We start from the raw sequence: 26584 nt of genomic DNA on the forward strand, positions 1-26584 counted from the left end.
TCCCAGCTGCAAGGGGTTGCTAGGTGGATGTCCTCCCATTACCTGCTAGATACAGCCTCTATACAACCGCCGCTATCACTGAAAACCCTCCTCCAGATGTTTCACCCTTGCTCCACACTTAGACCCCCAGATACTTTTCCCCTCACTGTAGAGTACAAATGTTACCATAGGTGTCTTTTCCTCACTAGGACCACCATCCCATAAGCACCTGCCATTCCACTATTGGGAACTCCACGGGGGGTCACCTACACGACGGCGGCGGAGTTACATCACTGGACCTCGGAGGGGATACAGGATGTGGAGGACCTCTTTCAAGAGGGCGCCCTCATTCCATTCCAGGAACTTGTAGCAGGAGAGCATATACATCCTGGGCAGTTCTTACTACACAGAACACTCATAGCTACGTTAACGTCCACATGGGGTGCGCTGGCTCAGGAACCTCCCATACATCCTACACTGCAGTATCTTCATGTGATGGGAAGAGGGAAACATCTTACGCGCTGGTTCGCATCTTCACTTCGACAGCACACGAAAGCAGATCTCACCCGACTTCGACTCCACTGGGAGGGGGCATTGGGTATGGCGTTTACAGATAGGGAATGGCTGGCTGCTCGTGGGGGTCCGACCCGCATCCCCCGGAATCAACGATTTCGACAGATACAATTTTTCATACTCCATCAGGCCTACCTTACCCCAGCCTGCATCAACAGGTACTTCCTCCGCATAGATGCGGCTTGTCCCCGCTGCCAGCAATCAGATGCTGACCTAGTACATATGCTCTGGGGTGCCCAGTCCTGACTGACTATTGGACTACTGAGACCACTCCTCTCATTAGCTGCACCTCCCGCACCATTCCCCCGACCTGGGAAGCCCATGTGTTACATCTCATCAGCAGAAACCAGAAAGACAGAGCGGCCACGTGGATTTTAGACCTTGGTCTGATAACGGCCAAACACTTGCTTACCAGGCGGGGGAAGTCCCCCCTACCGCTGCATCCCCTTGCTTGGCGCAGGTCCCTATTCAACTGGGCGAGGGTGGAGGGTGCGGTACTGCACAGGGAGGACTTGCTTGGCATTCGTATGTTCCCTCTGACGCCTCAATGGGATGCGATGGTTTCCAAACTTTTGGGAGCAGACACGGGCATGGTATCCCCAATTGCGTCACAGAGGAGCATCACACAGAGTAACCCCCCATCCCCCCTCCCCCCCACTGACGTAAATATGGAATAACACTGGCACTCGGACAGTCACTGCCTCTGTGCCACGGATTCCTGCTACTACTGTGTCTTGGAGGTGTCTGAGGCCCCATTTCAAATTTAGATATGGCGGCAGGTCCTACGCGACTCTTCCCTACCCTTCCTTCGCTTTTGTTGTCCTCATTTTATTGTACCCTATGTCTCAGGTTATGTTTGAACTGCACTGTTCCTGTACTACTCACATACCACCTGATGTATAGAATTAGCAGCACCGCTTTGTCCTTTCTCGAAAGATTGCCATAAGCTTAGTTGTATTAACACACCCGGAACTTGCATTGTCTTGTCATTGCTAGCCTAAGTGTACCTTACTGGCGGCAATTAATTCTCTCTCCCCCCCCTTTCTTTCCCGTTACTACAGGAGTGCTGCTTTGACTGTAATGTTTAACTGATCCATGTGCAAAACAAACAAACAAAAAAAGTTAATAAAAACGATTTAAAAAATAAAACAAGAAAGAGAGTAGCAGAGAGTGAGTAGAGAGTGATTAGAGAGTGAGTATACCAGCAGCAATTTATTCACTCACCCATCACCACACCCAATTACACAAACACACCCACTGGTTAACACACAAAGCGCAATACTAGCAGCAGAAGAGTACTTCACCGTAGACGCAAACTGAACTACACCTGAAGCTGTCTTCTGCACCTGCTCAATTTCAAACACTTATTTCAGATATGGAGCCACACTGCTTCTGGCCAATGCATGCATTGACTTTGAGCGTTTTCATAAAAGGTACAGTTTATGTCTGGGTAATGCAGCTTCAGGTGTGTGATGAATTCGCAACTGATAAGTCACACTGAAAACTGAGCAGACAAGGAACATCTTTTACTTTGCAACCTGAGTTGTGTTCGCGAACCATGAATTCACCTACGCTTGGCATGCTCTCTCCATAAGTCCTCATATTGAATCTAACACTTGCTTATTAGCTTGAAACATAAGGAAAACCGCCGAAAAGCAAAGCGCTGTGAAGTAAATCTTACAGCAAGCAAAGCGGCTAGTTGAGGCTGCCCGCGATAACAAACACATGCGATGTCTTAAAAAAAAAAAGTGCAGCAAGCTTACAATAACCCTATTGTGTCACGCCGCTGGTGAGAGATCCAATCCCGCAGGGCATGGATTAATGGAGACAGGGTGGCAACAATCACCGAATGGCATGCCTTCAGTGCAATCATTGCACTGCCTTTGGCATAATTTGTGACGCAAAAGGACGCGCACGAATCAAAACTTAAGGCGGAGCTGGGAGGAGGCTTCTGGAATCGTATCGATTCCAAGAAGCCTCGTAAGACGAGACAGCGCATGCGCTGCCTACGTCAGGCCGAGACCTAAAAAGAAAGACAAAATTAACACAGTGTTTTGGCACACGTGATAGTGATACAGAGCAACCTGATGACAACACAAAATGGAGATAATGTATAACTTATATATTGAAACGGCAGAGTCCAACTCCAGAGTTTGATTAAATAAATTAATTATGGAGTAGAAGAAAGAATGCGAGGGAGGTCTGCAGGCCTAGAAGTGATGGGCCAAGGAAACATTACCTTGGCAATGTGGAGAGGCAGGAAATTGCTCCATTGATTCTGTGGTGTCCTGTGCATGCTTCCCATGTAGTGGAGATCACTGGTGGCATGCAATTAGAAGCTGACCATTTAAAAGCTATTGGCTATTTAAAGAGTAATTGTGCCCTGTGAGCAATGTGATGGAGGGATGCTCAGAAAGGGATGTCGACATTCCTAATGGCCAAGATGGTAGGAATACAAAACGAAGTGTCAACGTGCACTCAGTGAAACATTCAAGTCAATTGTTCTTGTTTAAAGGAATGCTGCCAGCGCTAAGGCAACTGTCCATGGGTGCCTAGTGATAAACATCCAGTCTATGGTGCAAATAGGAAAGGGTTCCTTTTGCTAGCGCGAGCACAATTTCAAAGGGCTGGTATAACCTCTAGCGTTTTCATCGAAGTTATGAATCAGTAGTCATAATTTTCCAAACAATTGATTTATTCTCAATGTGGATGATTTATAGATACTTTATAGTTGTTGCCAAACTTCTTCACGGTATTGAGAAACATTATCCGTCTTATGAAGATGACAACCATAAACCCAATGCATTTCGGGTTCAAACCGAACCCTTCATCAGGGGTAATTCTTCAGACTGTGAATGACAAAAAGGCGAATCAAAACTGTGGTCCCCATTAGGAAAATACAAGTATAATAAAAAGGTTGCGAAATGACTTTTTGCATTAAATGTTGAGTGACTAACCCATAGTAAAACAACGCACTCAGAGTGATCTAGAATCGAGGAGCACATGCCTTGGTGAACATCAGAGGTGTTGCGATATCGGAGATCTGTTAAAAGAACGACAGTAAAGAACAAAATGAACCCATATGAAACACGAGTGTGACGGAAGCCAAGTGAAAAGCAAATTATATCTGAAGACCGGTGAGTCGTTAACCAGTAGGAAACAGGCTGAATTGCGTGCAAATGGTTACGATAGAAAGTTGCGAGGAAGTTTGAAACGGAATAGAACCGAGCAGTGATATAGACGATATAAACGAGTCCTGAAGAGAACAACCTTACGAACTTACCCGGGAGGTGCAAAAGCGTACACATCCGGCGAGAACACGTCCGGCAGGGAGCTGGCGTGTGTTCGTCGGAGCGGGAGGAGGGGTTTAAGTGCAAAATAGAAGACGGGTGATGTGCTTAAAGAGTAGACATAGAAAGAGTACACACTGAAATTAACATCAGATACACGTTATGAAATGTTACGTTAGTGACAAAAATAGAAAAGGTACACACTGAAAGCATAATGTGTTGCATGACGATGTTTACGAAATCGGATTCAAAAGAAAACAAATGTTTAAAAGAGAGCGCTAGTATGAAGTGCGATAGAAATACGTGATGCAAGGCACAGCAATGTTTACAAAAAGCAAGTAAGTTCAATACGATCATTGAGTCCCAGAGGCTGGAGGGATTGCAATTTTTTGGTCCAATAAAATTCTGCCCTTGCGAGACTTTTCTGAGGGTCAGCATCATTGCGAGTTTTGAGTGACTCTAGAACAGTAAAACGAAGCTGAGAGATGTTGTGTTTGGCTTCCATCCAGTGGACTGCGACAGTGGATTTTTCATTTTTAGTGCGGATGTTGCTTTTATGTTCTCCTATGCGGATCTTTATTTTGCGTTCTGTTCTTCCAACGTATATTTTGCCACAAGGGTATTTGAGTGCATAGATTACATTAGATGTGTCGCAGGTACTGGAATGACGTAATTTTATTTTGTGACCTTTGGTGGGATGAATGAAGAGGTCACCGGAAATTACATTGTTGCAGTGTACACAGTTAAGACACCTTTGCATACCTTTAAAAGTCGCTTTAGATGTAATAGATGGTGGGTTAAGCAACTCTTTCAAGTTCTTGGATCTTTGCATAGCGAAGATGGGTTTTTGTGCAAACAAGGTAGAAAGATCAGGTTCTGTCTGGATGATATTCCAGTGTTTCATAATGATAGATTTGATGGTGGTGGCTTGTGTGGAATGTTTTAGGACACAAACCAGTGGATTAGTCTGTTTTTTCTTTGTACGTTGTAATAGGCTATTTCGTTCAATCATCGTGAGTCTGTGTTTAGCCTCATTCAACAGTTGTGGTGGATATCCTCTTTTCAGGAATCGATCTGTGAATTTGTTGGTGATAGAGGAGACATTGATAGCTGTGTGTGGGATCTTGATCAAGTTTGGTGTAAGTGTCAGAGTCAGTGATATGTTGCATCTCTGACACTTACACCAAACCAAAGTGTACATCAAGTCTACTGACAGGAACAACTCTCTCCATTTTGACAGTTTTCATCAGTCCACCCTGAAAAAACATCTACCGTACTCACAATTCATTATACTTAAAAGAATCACTTCGGATCCTGATGAAGCAATTTCTATCACCAACAAATTCACAGATTAATTCCTGAAAAGAGGATATCCACCAGAACTGTTGAATGAGGCTAAACACAGACTCACGATGATTGAACGAAATAGTCTATTATAACGTACAAAGAAAAAACAGACTAATCCACTGGTTTGTGTCCTAAAACATTCCACACAAGCCACCACCATAAAATCTATCATTATGAAACACTGGAATATCATCCAGACAGAACCTGATCTTTCTACCTTGTTTCCACAAAAACCCATCTTCGCTATGCAAAGATCCAAGAACTTGAAAGAGTTGCTTAACCCACCATCTATTACATCTAAAGCGACTTTTAAAGGTATGCAAAGGTGTCTTAACTGTGTACACTGCAACAATGTGATTTCTTGTGACCTCTTCATTCATCCCACCAAAGGTCACAAAATAAAATTACGTAATTCCAGTACCTGCGACACATCTAATGTAATCTATGCACTCAAATGCCCTTGTGGCAAAATATACGTTGGAAGAACAGAACGCAAAATAAAGATCCGCATAGGAGAACATAAAAGCAACATCCGCACTAAAAATGAAAAATCCACTGTTGCAGTCCACTGGATGGAAGCCAAACACAACATCTCTCAGCTTCGTTTTACTGTTCTAGAGTCACTCAAAACTCGCAATGATGCTGACCCTCAGAAAAGTCTCGCAAGGGCAGAATTTTATTGGACCAAAAAATTGCAATCCCTCCAGCCTCTGGGACTCAATGATCGTATTGAACTTACTTGCTTTTTGTAAACATTGCTGTGCCTTGCATCACGTATTTCTATCGCACTTCATACTAGCGCTCTCTTTTAAACATTTGTTTTCTTTTGAATCCGATTTCGTAAACATCGTCATGCAACACATTATGCTTTCAGTGTGTACCTTTTCTATTTTTGTCACTAACGTAACATTTCATAACATGTATCTGATGTTAATTTCAGTGTGTACTCTTTCTATGTCTACTCTTTAAGCACATCACCCGTCTTCTATTTTGCACTTAAACCCCTCCTCCCGCTCCGACGAACACACGCCAGCTCCCTGCCGGACGTGTTCTCGCCGGATGTGTACGCTTTTGCACCTCCCGGGTAAGTTCGTAAGGTTGTTCTTTTCAGGACTCGTTTATATCGTCTATATCACTGCTCGGTTCTATTCCGTTTCAAACTTCCTCGCAACTTTCTATCGTAACCATTTGCACGCAATTCAGCCTGTTTCCTACTGGTTAACGACTCACCGGTCTTCAGATATAATTTGCTTTTCACTTGGCTTTCGTCACACTCGTGTTTCCTATGGGTTCATTTTGTTCTTTACTGTCGTTCTTTTAACAGATCTCCGATATCGCAACACCTCTGATGTTCACCAAGGCATGTGCTCCTCGATTCTAGATCACTCTAAGTCCGTTGTTTTACTATGGGTTAGTCACTCAACATTTAATGCAAAAAGTCATTTCGCAACCTTTTTATTATACTTGTATTTTCCTAATGGGGACCACAGTTTTGATTCGCCTTTTTGTCATTCACAGTCTGAAGAATTACCCCTGATGAAGGGTTCGGTTTGAACCCGAAATGCATTGGGTTTATGGTTGTCATCTTCATAAGACGGATAATGTTTCTCAATACCGTGAAGAAGTTTGCCAACAACTATAAAGTATCTATAAATCATCCACATTGAGAATAAATCAATTGCTTGAAAAATTATGACTACTGATTCATAACTTCGATGAAAACGCTAGAGGTTATACCAGCCCTTTGAAATTGTGCTCGCGCTAGCAAAAGGAACCCTTTCCTATTTGCACCATAGACTGAAGATGGTAGGAATATCATGTGGAGCAGATGATAGCATGGTAGTGTCAGGACAAAAAACCATCTTGGAGTGGGTTACTAGGTGGAAGAAAACACCTTGGGAAGCCAGTATAATAAAAGTCCTAAGGTGGGTTGTTCAGATATAATTAAGTCAGAGGCATACTGTGTGTCACTGAGGTCATGAAGCTATATGATTAATAAACTATTTGAAGTCACCTGATTCTATTCTGGCCCTCAGGTACATGTATATGGCTAAGTGGCAAGTCGCATTTAAGACTGTTGAGTGCTGTAACATATCATATGTCTTTCCCCTCAATTGGTTCAGCGATATGCGGTGCATATCGCTCATAACTAAGGAAACACTATAGATAGTGTTTGATGCCTGCGTAAGATATGTATACATCTATCAAAGTAGACCTTACAGATAGCTACAAACACAAGTCAGTATGTGGTAACACAAAAATGAGAACAGGCTTATACTGGTAGGAGTGATAGTCCATGGCTCTTCTAAGTTTGAACAGTTGGAATTAAGCAGAAGTCCAGTAGAGTGAATTAAGTTTCTACACCTGTACGGTATCTTCTCGTTTACCTCCAACACACCAGCCACTTCCACACCTAATGTGACCGCTGAAAGAATATTTTTTTTAATGGAAGGACAACATCCACAAAACAAAATGAACCATTGTGTCTTGGTAGGTTTGACGATTTAACTATGTCAACAATTAATTAAGGAACCATATCCCTATTCGCTTTGCATCAGCAAAACATCACTCTTGCAAGCAACTGTCCATTTGTGAACTCTACACATCATGGGCAGAGTTGAAATGTCATTAAACATAGTAAAGAAGTGTCCTTCAGAAGTCAACAAATGCCAGAGGCGCCCAAACAGAAAATATGACTACTAAGAGAACTTACCCCTCTTGCAACGAGTTCCATCTCAGTAGTCTCCCATTGGTTTATCTGCTCTAAAAAGTACATCATTTCATCAAAGGCATCTTCAAACTTCTTTGGATTCTGTAACATGAATGGGAAAGTTTACTTTTCACTCTGACTGCAGTGCACATAATCAGCATGCAAATTCGCATTAACAGGTTTTGGAGAACCTTGAAACTGGAGAAGAGAATTGGAGACCATGTGAGCTGCTTGAACTTTATTGTAAGGCTAAGGAACCGCATATTTTACTTCATCCAGCATGATATTTCTACAGACCTTCTCGCTATTTTGTGCTTAGACCAAAAAACGAAATAATTGTTAATTTCAAATACGCCACTAAATGTCAGAAATTGTGCTAAAAGGTACAACATTAAGACCTTACACGTTTGGGTCTTACTTCAACTAGACTACAGGACACATCAATGTTAACTTCTGATGTTTGGTTTTTACAGCACAAGTTGACCATGCTACACAAATAATTTTAAAGAAGCAACTCACTTTTTGAAAATTTAGCAGAACACTATATTTTTATTTAAATATCTATACTTTTATTAATGAAGCAAAATTACTCCAAATTGGAAATTTTAGTGCTGCATACTTAATTTCTGCAGCAAAATCTTGAAATCATTGGCAGTCAGTTTATGGCTGTCAGAAAGTGGGCCTGGAGACACTGTTTAGCACTTAACATTGGTCAAAGCACAGGGAATACACCAAATTTATTTCAGGGAAGAAAATGTCAGTGCTCACAGAGGGTCAGCTCTAGCTGGACTGATGCTGCCCATATGCAGAGGGCCTGCTGCTGCACGGATTTGGTTAACTACAGTTCCCAGCAGGTCATGAACTCTCTCCCGTGGTCTGGAGAGAGGACAGTCATTTAAAATATCTCGCATAACATCACTCATGGCTCACAGCGTTATCTTCAACCAGGACCACGCTACATAAATCTCCAATTTGCTTGCCAACATTATTGCAAACTATGTACTTCTTATTGAACATCTTTATATATTCTTCTAAGAATATATATATCTGCGTGGCACACTACGCCAGAGCCTGAGGAATGCGGGCTTTCTGAAGTGCCCTTGTAGTGAAGTGGGGGTGGTCCCCAATGGTCAGCGAGGTTGCGGATTCCCGGCAGGCGCTGGACAGGGCCCATGGTGAAAACCTGCGGCGAGGCCTGACCTGTGCAGGCGAGTGTAGCCACGTTCCCCTGGTGCTATTAGGGGGTTTGCAAATTCTAACTGGGTCCTGGTGTCATCCGTTGCTTGCCCTGGGCTGTATGGAAGCGGCCATTGAATCGAGGAGTGCCCCGGTGGATTAAACATAATATTATTTATTATGAGGGCCATATTGGAGGTGAGGAGACAGTCACAGCACAACACTGCGATTCAGCTTCCCGCAGCCTGCAACTCTCACCGATGCCTAGTGCAGTGCCGGGGGACAACCAGGGGACAACCTGGAAGGTTGACCCACCTGGGGCATGTTAACTACAGCCTAGCTTGATCCCCCCATGTATGCATGGAGGGCATCTGGCCATCACCAGCTTGGGGATCCCTCCAGGCCCAATAGCACTTCCCGTGAGTGAAACAACACTCTGAAGGTCGGGCTGAAAGCAAGAACCTCAGCAGTGGCAATAAGATCATGTTGTGTAAATATGTAATATATATTTTTCCAACCCTAATCGGTTCAACTTTTCTTAAAATGTAATCTTGAATGTATTTGCAACTTCTATATATGCAACTCTAACTACTAGTATCTGTAGTAGACTTATGTAGTCACTACCATTCTTATGTGAATTTACAGTTTATCTGTTTCTATCTTTTATGTAAGTCATGTACTATGAAGTCCTTATGTAATGTAATTGGTTCTTTTGGAAAGCACTTTGATACCTTTAGGCAAAGTTTGCGCTATATAAAAATGCAAAAATAAGTAAATAAGACAGCTGGTGGCTATCTTTCATGAAGGTTATTCCGGTGACAGGGTGGATTATTTGACTTACCTATGTGGCATATGAATGCATAAAAGGCAGGTATAAGGAATTAGTCTTTTAGCATGCACATATAATTTGTCAGGATTAGGGAACAAAATAATAATAGACATAGTGGGTTACCTTGCAGTTCTACAGATGTCAGGCAGAAACTAGAACTCATCTTCCACAAGACGGCATTGTGCCAAAACATGAGTTAGTTATTCAAGCCGTTGACGGGAGAAGTGATATGGAGGGGTGGTGTGTGTGTGTGTGTGTGTATATATATAATATATATATCTGCGCATACATGAATGCATACACTAACACTGTGTTTATTTTTTTAAATTGCAACTTCCATGTCAAAGCACAGAGCTGGCTACATAGAGATATCGCGAAGATATATTGTTTTATTATTACCAGTAATACATAGAACACTGTGTGACAATCCATTCTTGTCCTGTGATAGTCGAGACATTCTTGCACAACAGAAGACATGAGTCAATGTAGTGATGAGCTCTGCCCTGTTTTCTCTCACATTTCCCTTTCCCCATTTCTAACACTGGCTCTCTAACCTCGGGTATGTGGTCTTTGGTAGAAGTGGTGAGAGCAGGAAATGAGCATCATTCTGGTTAGATTCCCAGCACAATGGCTGGTGCATCCCGACACTCGCAATAGCCTAACAACGAGAAATTAACTTAGAGTGAGCTTTGGTTATGTACAAAGAGTATACTCAAGCAATAACAAAAACATAATGGTAAGTAGTTTTTTCTTACCATCTTGTGTAGCTGGTTCACACACACCTTCAACATGTGTAGATATGTTGCCACCCATAAAGCAATTGGGGGTGGCAACGGTGCATCCCAAAAACAAAGTTCAGGATGGCCAGACTTTAATTAACACATTGGCCAAACAGAAAATGTAGCCAACAATACAGGTACATTTAAACAACCAAAGTAGTTGTTTTAAAATGCATATAAAAAATATTGGAAAAAATAAATGATGTAACACTGCACATTAAATGTGCTGCAGTACGAGGAGTTTTAGGTTAGCGGTGGGAAGATAAATACACTGAACGACATGGCTTAATAATGTGATGCATACTTTTCAGGTACTGTTGTACCAGAATAATATCGAGCCCTACTGCACACACCTTCCACATTTCATATCAATGGGGGCATAAATAGAGTATTGTTCAATCTCAAATTTACTCCCACTCTAAAGAGTAGCCTTCCAATGCTGTTCGCTCTAAATGCTGCAACACATCAGGACTGCCCAGGGAGCATCTTGGTACATTTTTGTTTCAAGATACTCAGTATCAACAAAATCATTAAAGGCAGAAGCATATCCTTCCACCTTTTTTTTTTTTTTTTTTTTTTTTTTTTTTAAAGAGTATTTAGGTGCAGATGTATTTTGCAGTTTAGTAGTATTTCCCTCCTTTTTTGGCGTGAAAGGGTATTTAATAATTTTCGAAAATTAAAACCCATTTAAGTTCAAGACCAAGGATCTATTGATGAAAGCAACACCTATTTGTTATATTAAAAGGTGACTGTAGCATGGGTGAATAACTCACATTATCCTTAGCAATCATGGTGATTGCGGTTTGGATGTTGATGAGACTAGCACGAATATTCAGCAGATGAAAAAAGATACAATTGTAGTTGTGAAACTTAGAAAGTGTATTAATATGCTGCTATATGCTTCAGTTCAGTAACGGCCCATCCCCTGCCAAAATAGCGGGCGGGCCAGAGGAGGGAGGATTTGGGGAACAAAAACAAAAAAAACTGTTTGTAAACTTTCCTGAAAGCCGCCGTACTGCGCTCCTCCATGCTTCTTCTGGGTACAGGCTCCCAGACTGCACTGCGGCCAATCATGAAGCTGCATGAAAGCAGCATCGGGACTGGCCTGAGCGTCGGCAACTTGCGGTCCCAGATAGACTAGAAGCCTGTGCCTACTCTCTGCAGCAACGCAGCTGGGGCTGGAGAGAGCTTCACTGCGCATGAGGGTTTGGCCTGTCTGAGACGGCTGGCCAAACCCTTATGCGCAGTGAAGGGAGTGCCCACCACTCCCCTACCAACAGTGTCATCTCCTGGACCCGCCCAAAAGACTTATCAGAGCCCTGGGGGCAGAGCCAGGAGTTTAAGATAAAAGTATCATAAAAAGGGTTTAAAACCCATTTCATTATCATTTTATTTGCTGGTGGTGGCAGGGGGTGGGGGGCGTCGCTCCTCTGCTCTAATTGAGTGCTGGCGCTGCTTCAGTACCCATAAATTAGCAGCAAGTGTAGGTAGAAATGGTATAAAAAAGTACATAAAAGAGTACTCATGTAGTACTCTTTTACTTATGCATTTCTTTGTGAATCGGGCCCAAAACATCTACAATGAGAATAAAATGGGAAAATTCTGGGAATATTCATATAAATATTTAGTACTAATAGAAAACACTGTGCTGTTTTTGCACTTTTACTGAAAAGTATCTGGATGTGTCAATGATGATTCAGAAAAGTATGTAATAGTACCTAAAAAGATGTCTTCTAGTATTCCTTTACATACTCATAAATCACAAATGCTTTGAATTAGCCCCAATGTTTTAATAAACCTCCTCTTTCCCTAAGCATCTAAACAGCAGCATTGCACTACAGATTTCTGCTTCAAAAACATATGCAGTGCTTAAGTTAACACTATTCTGTGCATAATGATGTTTACAACTGAACTTTCCATCTCCACTTTATCACCTTTCTTATGCTCACTGCCCTTTCAAAAGGAAATAACAAAAGAAGAATTAATGCTTGAGAAATGCATGAGGTAAAGTTTAAATTCGCATAGAGCCAATAATCGTAGTTTGAAAATTTTTGTGTAACTCCACATATGTATGCACAGATGAAATTATGTTGGAATGACCACACAATGACCCATTTGCTACTGGTCAAGGGCACCGCAAACATGATCCTGGGCAACAACTTGTCCACTGGACCACTGCCCACTCCCATTTTTTACCTTCACAAAGGAGAAGAGGTCCAACAGCACCCCTTCCCCTTTGTAGATGGGTTACCACCCTCCTTTGTGGACAGGAGGGGGGTGGGGGCACACTGCCTCACACTCCAGCACTCAGTTTGCCCCGATGCATCATGATAAATGCAGTGCATGGTAACACTTTGTTCGGTGTCAGGCTTTAGTTTTTCACCCTTGTTGGTGCAGCCAGTGCTGTGTATCTCTAGACACGTGTTTCAGGATAATTGTCCTTCTTCAGTAGAGAGCAACACTTTTTTTGGGAGGGTGCTGAAGATGCTGCCCAAAGTCTTCTCAGGTCTCAGTACTACTCCATGGGCGCAGGTGCATCAACCAGAGCTCGTCAGCTCGTCAGCTCAAGGGAGCCTTTTCAAACAGGAGGGGGGTGGGCGCACACTGCCTCCTTTGTGGAGTGGGTAACCTATCAATGTTTTTTTAACAAAACTGCAGTTGCAACCATTGACACAAAGCATTGTGAATCATAAGATGGAAGGGATGCGCCAAACACGCTACTTCCAAATTGCAATTCGTTATGAAATTGTAATTCTATTTTGCGATTCGGTAAATACTTACTGAATCACAAAATGGTTTTGGCACATTTAAACAGAAATATTTAGCGTTCACAAGCCCTGTGATTTAGCGAATTGCAGGCTTTATGACAGCTACATGTCTTTGTATAACTGGCCCCAAGCCTCTTCAAGGAATCCCTCCAAGTATCTCAAATAGCAGTTTTCTACGTGCATGCACACAATGTTTCCCATAAAACAAGGAAATACTATTAATTCATTAGATGGCTCAGGGTAGAGAGTAAGGTGAATCACTGGAATTCCTTTAACATTCAAGTCTAGGCCTTAGGGCCATAGAAGGTGACATGCTCCACAGAATCTAGGTGCGGTTTCTTAGGGCCATAGAAGGTGACATGCTCCACAGAATCTAGGTGTGATTTCTGATTTTGGGCCTTCCCTTTGGTAGCTAGCTAAAAGGAAACTAAGTGTGAGGTTGCATACATAGTGTGATTAAGGTCAAAATGTGTATGTCGTTCCCCTTAAGTTTAGTCCTCATGCCCAGCTTAAATAATAAAGCTGTGCAAAGAGTTCCTTATACGCTTACTTTTTAAGCTTTAATGTTCCCAGAAAGTTTGAAAGGTGAGGGAGCCAGATAAGTGACTATCTGCTGTCTTTCATGCTACGTTGCAATAAATAATACTTGATGTTAAACTTAGCTACACATCCTTTCCCAGGCTAATGTTGATTTCAATTCAATTATACCTGTAATAGATCTCCACTAAGCCAAGTACAGTAGGCCGTGCTATGTCATGCCAGTGTTTACTTTGAAATCTAACATAGGGTTTCAATGAAAGTTGAAAAAAGGACAAACCACATTGCTATACCTTTCTAGCCTTCGCAATCAAAGTAGAGAGCACCTTTCTTGCAGTTTCCACCAGGAATATCCTATTGGACGACTCTGAAAGAATTAGCTGGAAAAAATAAAAAGAAAGCACAGGACAACGGCATTGTTTGAGCGCAAGTCATGCAGTATTTCAAACTGTATTTAAAGATAAAGTTTTGATAAACAGCTTTGAACTGGCATGACAAAAATGCCATGTAAATAACTTCAGCGTGAAATTAGATAGGACATCCTCACTTGCCAGCGTTATCGAGATACCACAGATTCCTACTGAGCAGAGGCAAGAGTGGAGGAACAATGATGCTTTCTAATGTGGCAGCTCTCTGCCAAGAAGCCACTCCTTCAAATAACTAGTTAACACAAATTCCATTGGACATGAAAAAAGTATCAAGTACCAAATTTCAAAAGTATCAGTTAGTAAAGGCAACTGGTTTTTGTTTTCTCTCAAATTGCACATGTCCACACTCTTTAAGAAAATGTAAGTTCTGACAGTGGTCATCTAAAATATGGGTAATTGCCAGAAATCTCGACAATTAATTTAAAACATTTGGCCCATTCCAGCCTTCTATCATAGGGTACTTTTTTTTCCAAAAGTCATTTCTAAATCTATTAACATACAAACTTGTAATTGCAATTAGGATAAAATAATTTCCACTTTTCATTTTTAACGTTTGTACACCATATCAACAAAGCTACAACATGGATGTTGAGCCGAAGCCTACATGCCATCTGGCGTGCATGCAATCTAGGACAACCACAGAAGAAGAACAAAAAAGTGGAGTGCCACATCCTACAATCAAAACTATATATGTTCTCTTTCATGTTTTTGCCATACAACACTACAACATCATTCACTTGGATAGGCGGACCAACTGAGGCTGGACTCCAGGACAGGAGGTTCATATACGTTTTAAAAGGAGACATGGCATGGAACTGCAGAGGCTTTCAGAGTGGTAATGTAGAGCCACTGCCTCCGCATAACAAGAAACCAACCCAACTCCATGTCCTATGATTCAACTACCCAAGTTAACCCCCTCTCTCCAAGTCATAACAACTGTTTCTAGTCATGGGCTTTTTTATGATATTCAAATGCATTCTGGGTGTTGTAGTCAAGTTTAGCTTCCATTGAACTAATTAGACAAACTCCTGCAATTAATGAGTTGTAGGAGGAACATGCAGGATTGAAGACAGTGTCTGTAATGACCTGGAGGGAGGAGGTCAGCTTACAACTACCAGTATCCTCCCATATGATTGGCTGTTGCCTGATGACTATGTGTGCACAAGGAGAACCCCTGTACTTAGAAGGAGGTTAATGCTCAAATGTTAATGTTATATAAGTGCCATTAGAAAATTACATGTCTAAGAGTCATTGGTTTACACAGACTCAAAACTCTACACAGAAAGTACATTTCAATTAAATGTTTAAGGTTAGGGGAAATTTGCATTTGCCCCTTTTTTGTGAAACTACTTGAAGTTTAGGTTTGCAAAATACTTTCATGCTGCCTTGTCTAAATAAGAAACAGAATCTGCATCAACAGCCATTTCAATGTGAATGAAGCAACCAATCACTTCGGCAGCGAGCGAGTAAACACGCTTGTCGTTGATTACTTGCTTTGACAACAGGAAAATCTTTGCGGAGTTGTCCCAAAATGCATTATTCTAAATTTAAGATACCTGATATTAATATTCACTATGTTATTTTAAAGGTGGCCACTGTGCCAACATGAAAATCTTTAGGAACTTGTTCCAAAATGCAATTAACTATTTAAATTTTAAGATACCTAATTTTACTGCTCACTGCATTATTTTAAAGGGCATTGCACATCAAGATAAGCATCCTTTGGGTTTATTTTGGGGTTCAGAATAAACGATCTGAACCAATCACAGAACAGCAATTTTTAGTTCTTGAAACAAAGTGTAGCGCTTACGAAATACCTTGCAACTGGAGGTTTTCTAGGTGCAGACATCAAACATTTGGTGTGCTTGGTGTAAGGGAAATATTTCTGCTTTTAACAACAAGCACTGGTGCCAAGCCGTGCAAAAGAGCAAAGCAGGAGTTTAACATGAAGCCACATACTGTACGCAGTTGAGGAGACAACAAAACAATTACCTGAAAAGCCTGTCGAATACAATGAAGCTTAGCAAGAAAATCACTGTCGCCTAGACACTCTAACATCTCAGTCCTACGTAAAATGGAAAAAAGGTTTCCAATTAAGACATGAGCACGTTGGTATTTTGAAAAGGATCTCCACCTTTCCCAACAATTTGTGAATAATGAACTAAAATATTTTTACGTCCCAAATTTCTCTCAAAAGTCATAAACGGGTATTTCATACAAAAAACTGTTCTCAGCCGTTGGATAGTTTAAAAAAAAAATAAGGTGAAATCCTCTTTATTAACAAAAGATGAGCTGGCCCTAAATCCCTGTTTAATAGAGCAATGTGCTGAAAGCCTTACTGCATTTAGGCAGCATCAACTTACCTCCGGATTTAGAGTTCAGGCACAAAAAATGCGGTAAGACACATATGGCAAGAATGTTTAAATACCGTACGTGTTGTAACGCTTTTTTCCAATACCGCCATCACTTTGATGGCGTTAGTTTTCATTTATTATTACTCAAATACAGGGGACATATTAGAAATCTGTTGTTGAATTGCACTCATTCTACCATTTGCACACTGGTCTAAATGAGCATGTCATAAGCTTAAAGGACATGCCTTTGATTATACTTTCAGCGGCCTGGAATTATGACAAAAGGAATAACAAAACCATTTTCCTGATGTGCAAAACCTTAGGCTGGGATTTGTGGAGCTAAGAAAATGTTGGCACGTCATCGACAATGGAAAAAGCAGACAGCAGGGACTTCAACATAACCCTTAGAAGTTACACATTTAAATGTGTTTAGAATAATGAGTCACTATGAAATAAACGAATAACTGTTCTTAAAGTTACAATATATCAAATAAAATGCCCTTAAATGCACATGCCATTTTAGTTGCTACATAAGAAAGGAGACAAACCAACCTTAAAACTCGGCAGTAAACTTTACCCTCTTCCGCAAGATGCATAGCCTCTTCATATAGTGGGCAGGGGTTGAGAGAGTCCAGGCTGCTTGCACTACGCATGCCTTTTTGCTCTGAAAGCTGAAAGATATGGCAGTCCTTACCAAAAAGTGTTATCCCCCAAAATTGTGATTTCATATGTATCAAAAGTACTCCACATGTTTACATTTTATCCCATTGTCATCAATCATTAAGGTTTCCCTAAGGTTTGGAAAACTCAATTGTAAACACTGGCAAGGCAGGTGGATGGCACAGACTTCCGTGCACCCTTTAACACATTAGTGGAAAGTCGACTATTTAGATTGAAGCTTCCATATTTATGCATCAACGTCACTTGCAGAAAGTAGGTCATTTTATGTAGAGCAATCCTGTCTACTTACCAAACTATAGGTAGATCTAAAAACATGTTCAGTTCACAGCAACTCGTTTGCATATGTTGCTATTCATGTGACTGGCTACCCCATTAACAGAATAGGTTCTGGCACAGCTGATGAGAAGAGTCAGTAGATTTATATGGAATGATAAACACACCAAGATTACGCAGTAAGATGTATATACCAAAGTTAGACCGAGGACAGATTTTGCCAAACCTTAGATGCTATTACGAAGAAGCACAGTTCTTCTAGAGGGGGAAAATTACCAGAAAACACATCCATGGCATGATTAGAACAGGACAAACATTTTTACACCACAACCCTCTACACCTAAGCACCAGCCGCGGTGCGTCCATTGGGGCGTAGGGGCGTAGCCCCACCAGCCACTTGGACCCGCGGCTGCTCACGTATGCTAGCAGTGACGCAGCGCTGTCAGTTTTCCTTTCCTTCACAATCGCAATAGCGTGGGTGGGACCGGCCGATGAAGGGGGTGGGGCCGGGGGCGAGCACTCCGTTTGAGTGACAGTGCACACACTGAAGGCCAGCGGCGCGTATGCGCATACTCGAGTTTGGGTTGTGACCAACCCAAACATGCGCACTGTCAGCCAGTCAGCCACTACTGGCTAGGAGAGCGAGGGAGGGGGACCCGAGAGGCCGAGGGTTGCTTCATGCAGCAGCCCCCGGTCTCTCCTATGGGCGAGCCCTATCTGTGCCCACGGTGCTGTAGCCAATTCAGACGCTGCTAATGTTGCAGCGTCTTCTTGATTGGCTGAGAGACACCGCGCAGCCTGCAAACCAGGCATTGGGTGCCACGCAAGGTATGGCCAATCACTGTGGCTTATGCGAACAGTGATTGGCCATCATCGTTAGCAGGTGCGCACTGGCAGTCCGTCGTCACCGCGCCACACACACCTAGTGGCGGTGTACACTGTGTGGTACTGGCTGGCTGCTGCTCCTGCTCGTGTTGCCAGGTGAGTTTGGAACTGTTCCCAGACGGGCTGAAGTGCCGCCGGGACTTGAGTTGGGTAGCAATAAACATCTGTTATTCAGTGTCAATATGCCCCTCTATGTCAACGTTCACTTTACTTAATATGTTATTTTAAATGCTTGGGTAAGTGAAGAATTATTCTTATCTTCCTCTTAAAAATAATAATAAAAAAATGCAATGGCACAAATGAAAGTGTTGTTATTTGAAAACCATGTCTAGTAAAATGGCCACCCGAGTGGATATCTATTTTTCAATTTACATTTTAATTGTAAGTGCATTTGTAAGCGTACGGCAGCTACGTTTAGAATACGGCATGTTTTCATTTTTATTTTTATCTTTGTCGCACATGCTTGGAATATAAAAAAATAATTAAAAAACACACACCATCTTGCCAACGTCGGACCTATCAGGATTGCCAGCGTTTGTTTTGTTCTGAACGGATGTTAGAGCTCTTGTTAAAAGGTGTGTAACATATTTCATATTTGACGGCAACATTTCTCCTTTTCTGGTTTGATCTCCCTGAAGTCTTAGATTTGGAATATGCATTGGGCACGAACGGGAATATGGGAAGTACACTCGCCTGACCTGTTGTCTCACAGTGTAAATAACGCAAATGTCTCCAGACCAGACGCTGTTACTTCACATCCAACCTAATGGCATTCTACAACTCCAGACACTTGCCTCATATTATTATTTCCTATTCCTGATTATCCCGTAACACCGCTCTCAGTTAATCCTTCCCAGGGACTTTGTGGGCTCCTTTTCAGCAGATTATGTCTAAAGAGTGGATCAGCGCATCTATTAATAAATGGGTGAACATCTTTTTGCAGCCTTGAGCCATAGATCACGTAATGACAGTCTATGACCAATGCATTGCAAAGCACTGCAATGCATAGATCATGGCTTCCTTCTCCTGTGCAGATTCCCTCCTCCTTTACGTTTCTCCATTTACATGCCCGGCTTTGCTTATGTTTTTCCTGGTATTAGGTTCTATGAAAAATTCAAAACCGAGTTTCTTCAGCTGTAGCTCAGCCTATCCGGGCTTGCCTTTGCACAATTTCCATGATTTACCTTTAGAAGGGCATCAATATTTTAAACTTAAAGATTCTTTACATTTTTACCAGTACAAACTTGGACTTAGCTGGATAAGTATCACAAAGTTGCTTTGGGAAGGCTTCTCTAGATATCCAGTACGTAATGAGAACTTTACCAGTCTTTTGCCTCTAAGCCAGCAATTTGCAGCACAATATGGTAGCTGTCCAGCTCAGAATAAATGTGTCATGGCACTCAGCCGCATGTATTGCTTGAAATGGAAATATAGAAGTATAAGTACTTATTATCCCTAGTACTTGTTTGCTCCAGCAAGTTCTGGTACTTTCTTGGTAAAATTACTAACTGTTTTACAAACCAAAAGCAGTGGCAGACAAAAATACGTCACAATAATATTGTTATCTTTTCATTTTCAGCACCTGACAACCTGAAACATTACCGCATTTTGGGGCAATTTTCCAGCAAACAACAAGAGGACCCCAACCTCCTTTGCTGCTCTCTCACCCGACCCCGGCTACAACCCAGCAAACACCAGTGTTAAAGGTAAGGAAACTGATGCTATATATTTTTTTACATGGGAGTTAGGGATATGTTTGTATGTGGTCACTCTCAAGGCCCTCAAGCAGTGTCTTTCAGTGCCTCCAGCAACCACTATGGCACAGAGAGGCAGGAGGCAGTACGGCTCTATTTTTAGCAGTCATTTGAGATGTATTAGGATAATGCACAAGATATATGTATAATGTATTTATACTGTAATTTGATATTATTGCACTGCACCTTATACGTTGTACTTTGATTATTGACAGGTTTCTTTAATATATATATATATATATATATATTGGTAAGGCCAGCAACACACCATCATGAATTCAGTACAAGAGCTGATTACAAAGTCATTCCAGTCACGGCCACTTGAACAAAAACTACAGATAAAACAATTAGGACCTCATCAGCCTGAAATAAACCTACAGCAAACTACCCAGGACAGAGGAAAAATGTCAAAACGTACATTCTCAAATGCCTGGTACACAAAAGCTGATTGGCTTACAGGGTGCCCTATAAGAAATTCTCTGTTCTGCTTCCCCTGCTTGCTGTTTGGCGGTGACTTTTCTTGGACACGGCAAGGAATGGTCGACCTGAAGCACATCGCTGAAAAAATAAAGAAGCATGCGCTCACAAGAAATCATCTGGAAAACCTGACAAGACTGGGAATGTTGGGGGAAGACGCACCAATTGAGCAGCAGATAAATGATGCGAATCGCAAATCCATTCAAAAACACAATGAAGCTGTTGATAAGAACAGACAAAATCTATCCAAGATCATTGATTGCATTCGTTTCTGTGGTGCTCTCGAACTGGCATTGCGAGGCCATGACGAATCAGAAACTTCCTCAAAACCTGGGATCTTCCGAGGCCTAGTGGATTTAATGTCAACCATAGACCAGGATTTGGAAAGACATTTAGCACATGCTACAGTCTTTAAGGGCACCTCTAATACAATACAAAATGAACTCCTTGACTGTATGCTCGAAATTATAAGAAGCCATATTGTGCAAAAGTTGCGAAACACAGACTTTGTGGCTATTCAGGCTGATGACACCACTGATGTGTCCACTCAAACACAGTCCGTGTTAGTGTTTCGGTACCTTGACAGTGACAGAAACGCTGTGGAAAGATTTTATGGCTTCACGCATTTAAGTGACTCTAGTGCAGCAACCACCACTGAAGCAATACTGTGTCAACTGGACTTAATTTTCCCGGACCTGCCTCAAAAACAAAAACTTATCGCACAAAGCTATGATGGTGCGTCCGTAATGAGTGGAAGCCTTAGTGGAGTACAAAAACGAATTCGAGATGTGTACCCTAATGCTCATTTTGTGCACTGTTACGCCCACCAACTCAATCTTATTATGCAACAGGCGGTATCAAAGATCAGAGAGACACGAGTTTTCTTTCAGGATATTGGAGGCATAGCAGCATTCTTCACACGTTCCCCCAAAAGAACAGAAGCCCTTCATGAGATTGTGGACAAAAGCGTACCAAGGGGATCCTCAACTCGTTGGAACTTTCACCATTCGTACAGTCAACTTAATCTTTGAACAGAGGGAGGGCCTTGAGAAATGTTTTGTCGCCATAGCATCCAGAGCAGACTTTGATCACACAAGTCAGAGTGAAGCCCATGGCTTTATTAGAACACTACAAGACAAAGAGTTTCAGTTCTTACTGTTTTTATTTCATGACATAATGATTCCTGTTGATGTGTTATACGATCAGTTGCAAAGAAAAGACCTAGATACTGTCTCTGTGAAAGCCAATTCATCTGCATTTGTACAACAGATTATGAAAGTGAGAGATGGGGTTGAAGATTTAGAGAGCAAACTGCCGGAGCATTCCATTTTTGCAAACCGCAGACAAAACATCACCTCTCTGGTTCGAATTGGAAAGGAGATATGTGACATTGTAATTGTGCAGGCGAAAGAACGTTTTTCATTCACAAAACATTTGGTGAGTGCGACTTTATTGCAAAGTAAAGAGTTTGCACAATATGATGAATCCTTCCCTGAGCGTGCTCCGAATCAGGCTGTGGAAGCATATCCTATGCTCAAAAAAGAGCAGCTGAGAACTGAGTTAACTGTACTCTACGGAATGCCTGTGTACCGGAAGGCCACAAGCGCCTTGACTTTGCTGAGTTTAATTCATAAACTGCATATGGAAAACTCACTTACAGAGACAGTGACTTTACTAAAAATTGTGATTACGACTCCAATGACAACAGTAGAAGCTGAACGATGTTTTTCAGCCTTAAAGCGCATAAAGACATTCCTCAGGAACACCATGCTAGAGGAAAGACTAAATGCTTTGGCGATGCTATCTGTAGAGAGCAAGCTAGTCCAAAAGATACCGGACTTCAACATGAAAGTAATTGACAAGTTTGCTACACTGAAAGACAGACGTGCGGATTTCATTTACAAAAAGTGAATGCTGCTACTTGTTTGTTGAATACAAGTACTTGCGTGGACCTATGTGAAGTGTGTGTACAAAGCTCAGCTCAACCAGAATCACGGTAACAGCGCATTGCGCTGCCTCTTTTATATTCAGTATATTGTAAGACTGTTTTTCTTCCCACGCCTTTCCTTGTTTTGTTTCCCTGTTTTCCCCTTGCTTGCCATTCGTTACTCTAGAGTCTAATATTCAGTATGTTGTAAGACTGTTTTTCTTTCCCCGCCTTTCCTTGTTTTGTTTCCCTGTTTTCCCCTTGCGTGCCATTCGTTACTCTAGAGTCTAATAAAGTCGGAAGGCCGTAGGGGAAGACTGTGGACTTTTCTTCAAGTTCCTGACGCTCCTGCGGAACGAGCCTGGCAACCATTACACTGCTGTGCAACTTCTTCTACTCTTAGAGCTGAGATTTCCATGAGTCTTATCGTCTGAATTCAGCACCTGAGCATAATAGGACAGAATGTATGAACCTCTGTGGTAATACTGAATAAGCAGCTACCTATGTTATGCCATCTATTAATGTAATAACTGCACTTTCACAATTGCTTTATTAACCTTCCTGCTTTCTCAAATTTGCTTGAAAATGCACGATTTTTCTTCTTTTTTTTCAAAATTTTCTTTGGGGGGGTTACCCCCCCAAAACCCCCTTTTGGGGTTAGGGCTCGCACGCTCCGCGCACTCGCTACGGTGCTGTATGCTAATTCGTTTGCGCCTCACCACTTTAAAATCTCACCCACCGCCCCTGCTAAGCACTCACATCAATGCACACCAGATGTAAATGAAACTGAACTCCAGATAGAAATGTTCATCAAACAAATTACAAGAAATGGAGATGAGAAACAGGAGACAAGCATTACGAAGCAGAAAGAGTTCTCCTACACTTTCCCCAGTTATACCAATAAAGAACAAATAAAACAATTTCAGAACATAAAGAAGAACATCCAGTTTACACAATATTCATTTCTGTGACCGTATATCAGACAGATTGTAAACATAAGCAGTCCGGCAATGCAGAAACCTTCAATCATAACACTAGACCAATCCATGAAGAGAACATCAATAATAATCGGGTTTACAGACAATATATTGTAATATGTGCAACTACAAATTAAGTTTTCTTGAGTGATATAAGTAGAACATATTACTGTCACCTCTTTGTGTTCCATTTTGTTTAATACTCTTAACAAAACATCTGAAAATCTTGCCACTTTCCAAACTAAGCTTTGTCGAGTAACAGTCTGATAGTACAGAGTTAGCTCTTTAGTGCCAAGAAGCTTAGGTATTTGTGGCTTATAAGGGCATAGGAGGACCAGGACTAGACCCAACCTTTAATTTACCAAATAATTAAAGTCAGCCCTTGTACTAATCAGAATGCCAGTACAATACAGGGAAGCATTCTCTTAGGGTGACAACGCAAATGGGACTGGAATAAAGACTTGGGTTTGAATTGCTAAAGGGAATGTGGGATATGAGGAACTTAATGGCACTTCTTTTGGGCATGCTCCTTGGCAACTATTGACAGGAGAGGAGTCAAGAAATCTATAGGTTTTTTAAGCGAACTGTCCCAAAAAATGTGCTTTATTTAAGGCGCAATCCAGAGTTAAGAAGAGCAACTCTGACAAGTATCTCCCAAGTGTGCATGTAGCGTTAGCCAACAAGTTCAAGAAAATTTATTAAAGCAAGAGATCCTCCTTCATGCAAAAGTAATGTAGATGGACAGGATTTAAAGTCTTATAGAGACGGAAGAGATCCATAATATGAGACTACCACGGTGTCTGTTTAAAGTAAGATGAGATTCCCTTACTAACACAGACCAATGCTCTTGGACTTTTCAAATGATCAAAAAGCATGCATGTGACTGTGAAATACACTAACTTGAGCAATTGATAAAATTATGAAGCCAAGATAAAAAGGAACATAGCTGATATCAGAGATATAGTGGCTGTAATCGATTTTGAGCCATTTCTAAAGATTGCTCACTAAGTGCATACCCTATAGGTTTTTTCTTCACCGATGAAAGCATTTTGATTGTTCGACTGTTCTGTATTAACTTTTGATATTATTGTTTTTACTGGTGCTCACTGTAAGAACAAATAACTTTTTCCCAGGATATATTTGCCTTGATAATCGGTATTTTTGACATCTGAGGAGTTTGGCTCTGTCAAACAGGTCCTGAATGTACATGCATTTCCCTAGAACAGAGAAACCATTAGTGCTATTTAATTTCCATGGCTGACTTTTTTTTTTTTATAAGTTTGTGTGTTTGTAATCTGTCAGGTGTTCCAGCCGAGAATTCCAATATGGCTCCCATTATTCTCAGAGGTGGGAGGAACAGCAATGCTCTGGTTGCCGCAAGTGACTATACTGTCAGGACACTGGGCAGAACCAATTCAACAAAAAGATAAGGATAAGGTGAAATGGAAGCAAGTATAGCGAGAGACAAGGAGGCAAGAACGACGGAGCAAGTGTCTGAGAATACAACGTGGAGCAGCAGGAATGAAGTTGGAGAAAACCTGGAAAAGACTGCATCACAGGAGAAGAAAGGCGAGGGGTTTCGAGAGACAGCATAAACCGCGGATGACTCCGGAGAAGTTGCTGACAATACCACAGAGCGGGAGAGCTGTAATGACAGACGCAGAGGAAGCTTAGAGGTCCAATCTATCACTCTTGAACCCAGCAGCTGAGAAGAGCAGGAGAAAGCTGAGGGTCCCAACACCACAATCCTGGAGAAGGGCTGTGGCCTCAGGCAAGTGCCCTTTATCTATTTTCTACACTTCCAGAGATGGTGGTGTGGGGAAAGGAGCCCTATCCTAGGACATCCATACACAGTGGGGAAGAGGGATCACCCATCTTGAGAGAGTACCACACACTACAGGATGAAGGTGGTGGGTGTCCACGTGACTGCAAGGTCTCTTCCATATACTTCTAGTTTTATATGGTTTTATCCTGAGGGGACCGGTCTTCTTGTGACTTGCAGATTAGAGAAAGGCCAGTATAGGGAAAGAGAGTACTGAAGATATGCGTGAGAGCATAAAACATTCAATCAAACATTTGGGAGGAGACTTGCAGCTGAGAGACTCACCCCTGAAAGCCAAATATAAATAAATAATCTCAAACCATACCAGTACTTAGAGGACATGATCACCCAACTGGTGGAAGGCCATCTTCATCTGCAGTTGGTGATGGAACACCAGGTACAGACTGTGCAACAAGACCGGGAGACTTTCCAGGATGCCCAGAAAGGCTAAGCCACATTGCTTACTAATAATCAACAGACCAAGATAACGCTATAATGAGGTTAACAGATGCCAGCATCAGCGCTCGGCTACATCTCAATGTCTCAAGGACAGTTCTGCAGAAGTATCAAGAAGGGAACAATCCAGACTACTTTTTTTGTTTACTTTGAAAGAGTAGCATCAACAGCAGCCTGTCCTCAAGAGAGGTGATGACAGTACATTGCACCATTGCAGTCTGGAGAATTGTAGGCTGCCTATCAAACCGCGAATCCTGCTGGGACCATAGGTTATGAAGACATTAAGAAGGCTATCTTAGAATGGCTAGGGTGTGAGCCGGAGCACTACAGGACCCACATCCTGAATGGGAAATGGAGTAACAGGGATAACCTGCAAACTTTTTATTATAGAATATGGGACTTAGGGGAATCAGTGGTTTCAACTAAGTACATCAAACGTGGATGATCTCACCAAGGAAATCTACTTGGAACAGTTTCTTGAGGCCCTACCGCAGTGCACTAGAGCATAGGTTTGGCAACATCCCAACTTTACAGTCACAATAGCGGTGGAGTTGGCATGTGT

General features: G+C 41.8%; 1 protein-coding gene across 4 annotated transcripts in view; it reads right to left on the bottom strand.

Annotated features, from left to right (window-relative positions):
- The window catches only part of MIGA1 (mitoguardin 1), a 738294-nt gene that overhangs the window by 293486 nt on the left and 418224 nt on the right, over window positions 1-26584 (bottom strand). For 3 of the 4 annotated variants that reach the window (XM_085600123.1, XM_085600121.1, XM_085600122.1), the window contains 4 exons: window positions 17323-17441; window positions 16409-16481; window positions 14282-14368; window positions 7903-8001 (listed from right to left, as the gene is read on the bottom strand). In XM_085600123.1, coding sequence (XP_085456249.1) covers window positions 7903-8001; window positions 14282-14368; window positions 16409-16481; window positions 17323-17441 — 378 coding nt within the window. The remainder of the gene's footprint in view (window positions 1-7902; window positions 8002-14281; window positions 14369-16408; window positions 16482-17322; window positions 17442-26584) is intronic. The other variant, XM_085600124.1, reaches the window with a different exon arrangement.

This window comes from Triturus cristatus, chromosome 4_2, assembly GCF_964204655.1.
Source record: "Triturus cristatus chromosome 4_2, aTriCri1.1, whole genome shotgun sequence".
Classification (NCBI taxonomy): domain Eukaryota; kingdom Metazoa; phylum Chordata; class Amphibia; order Caudata; family Salamandridae; genus Triturus; species Triturus cristatus.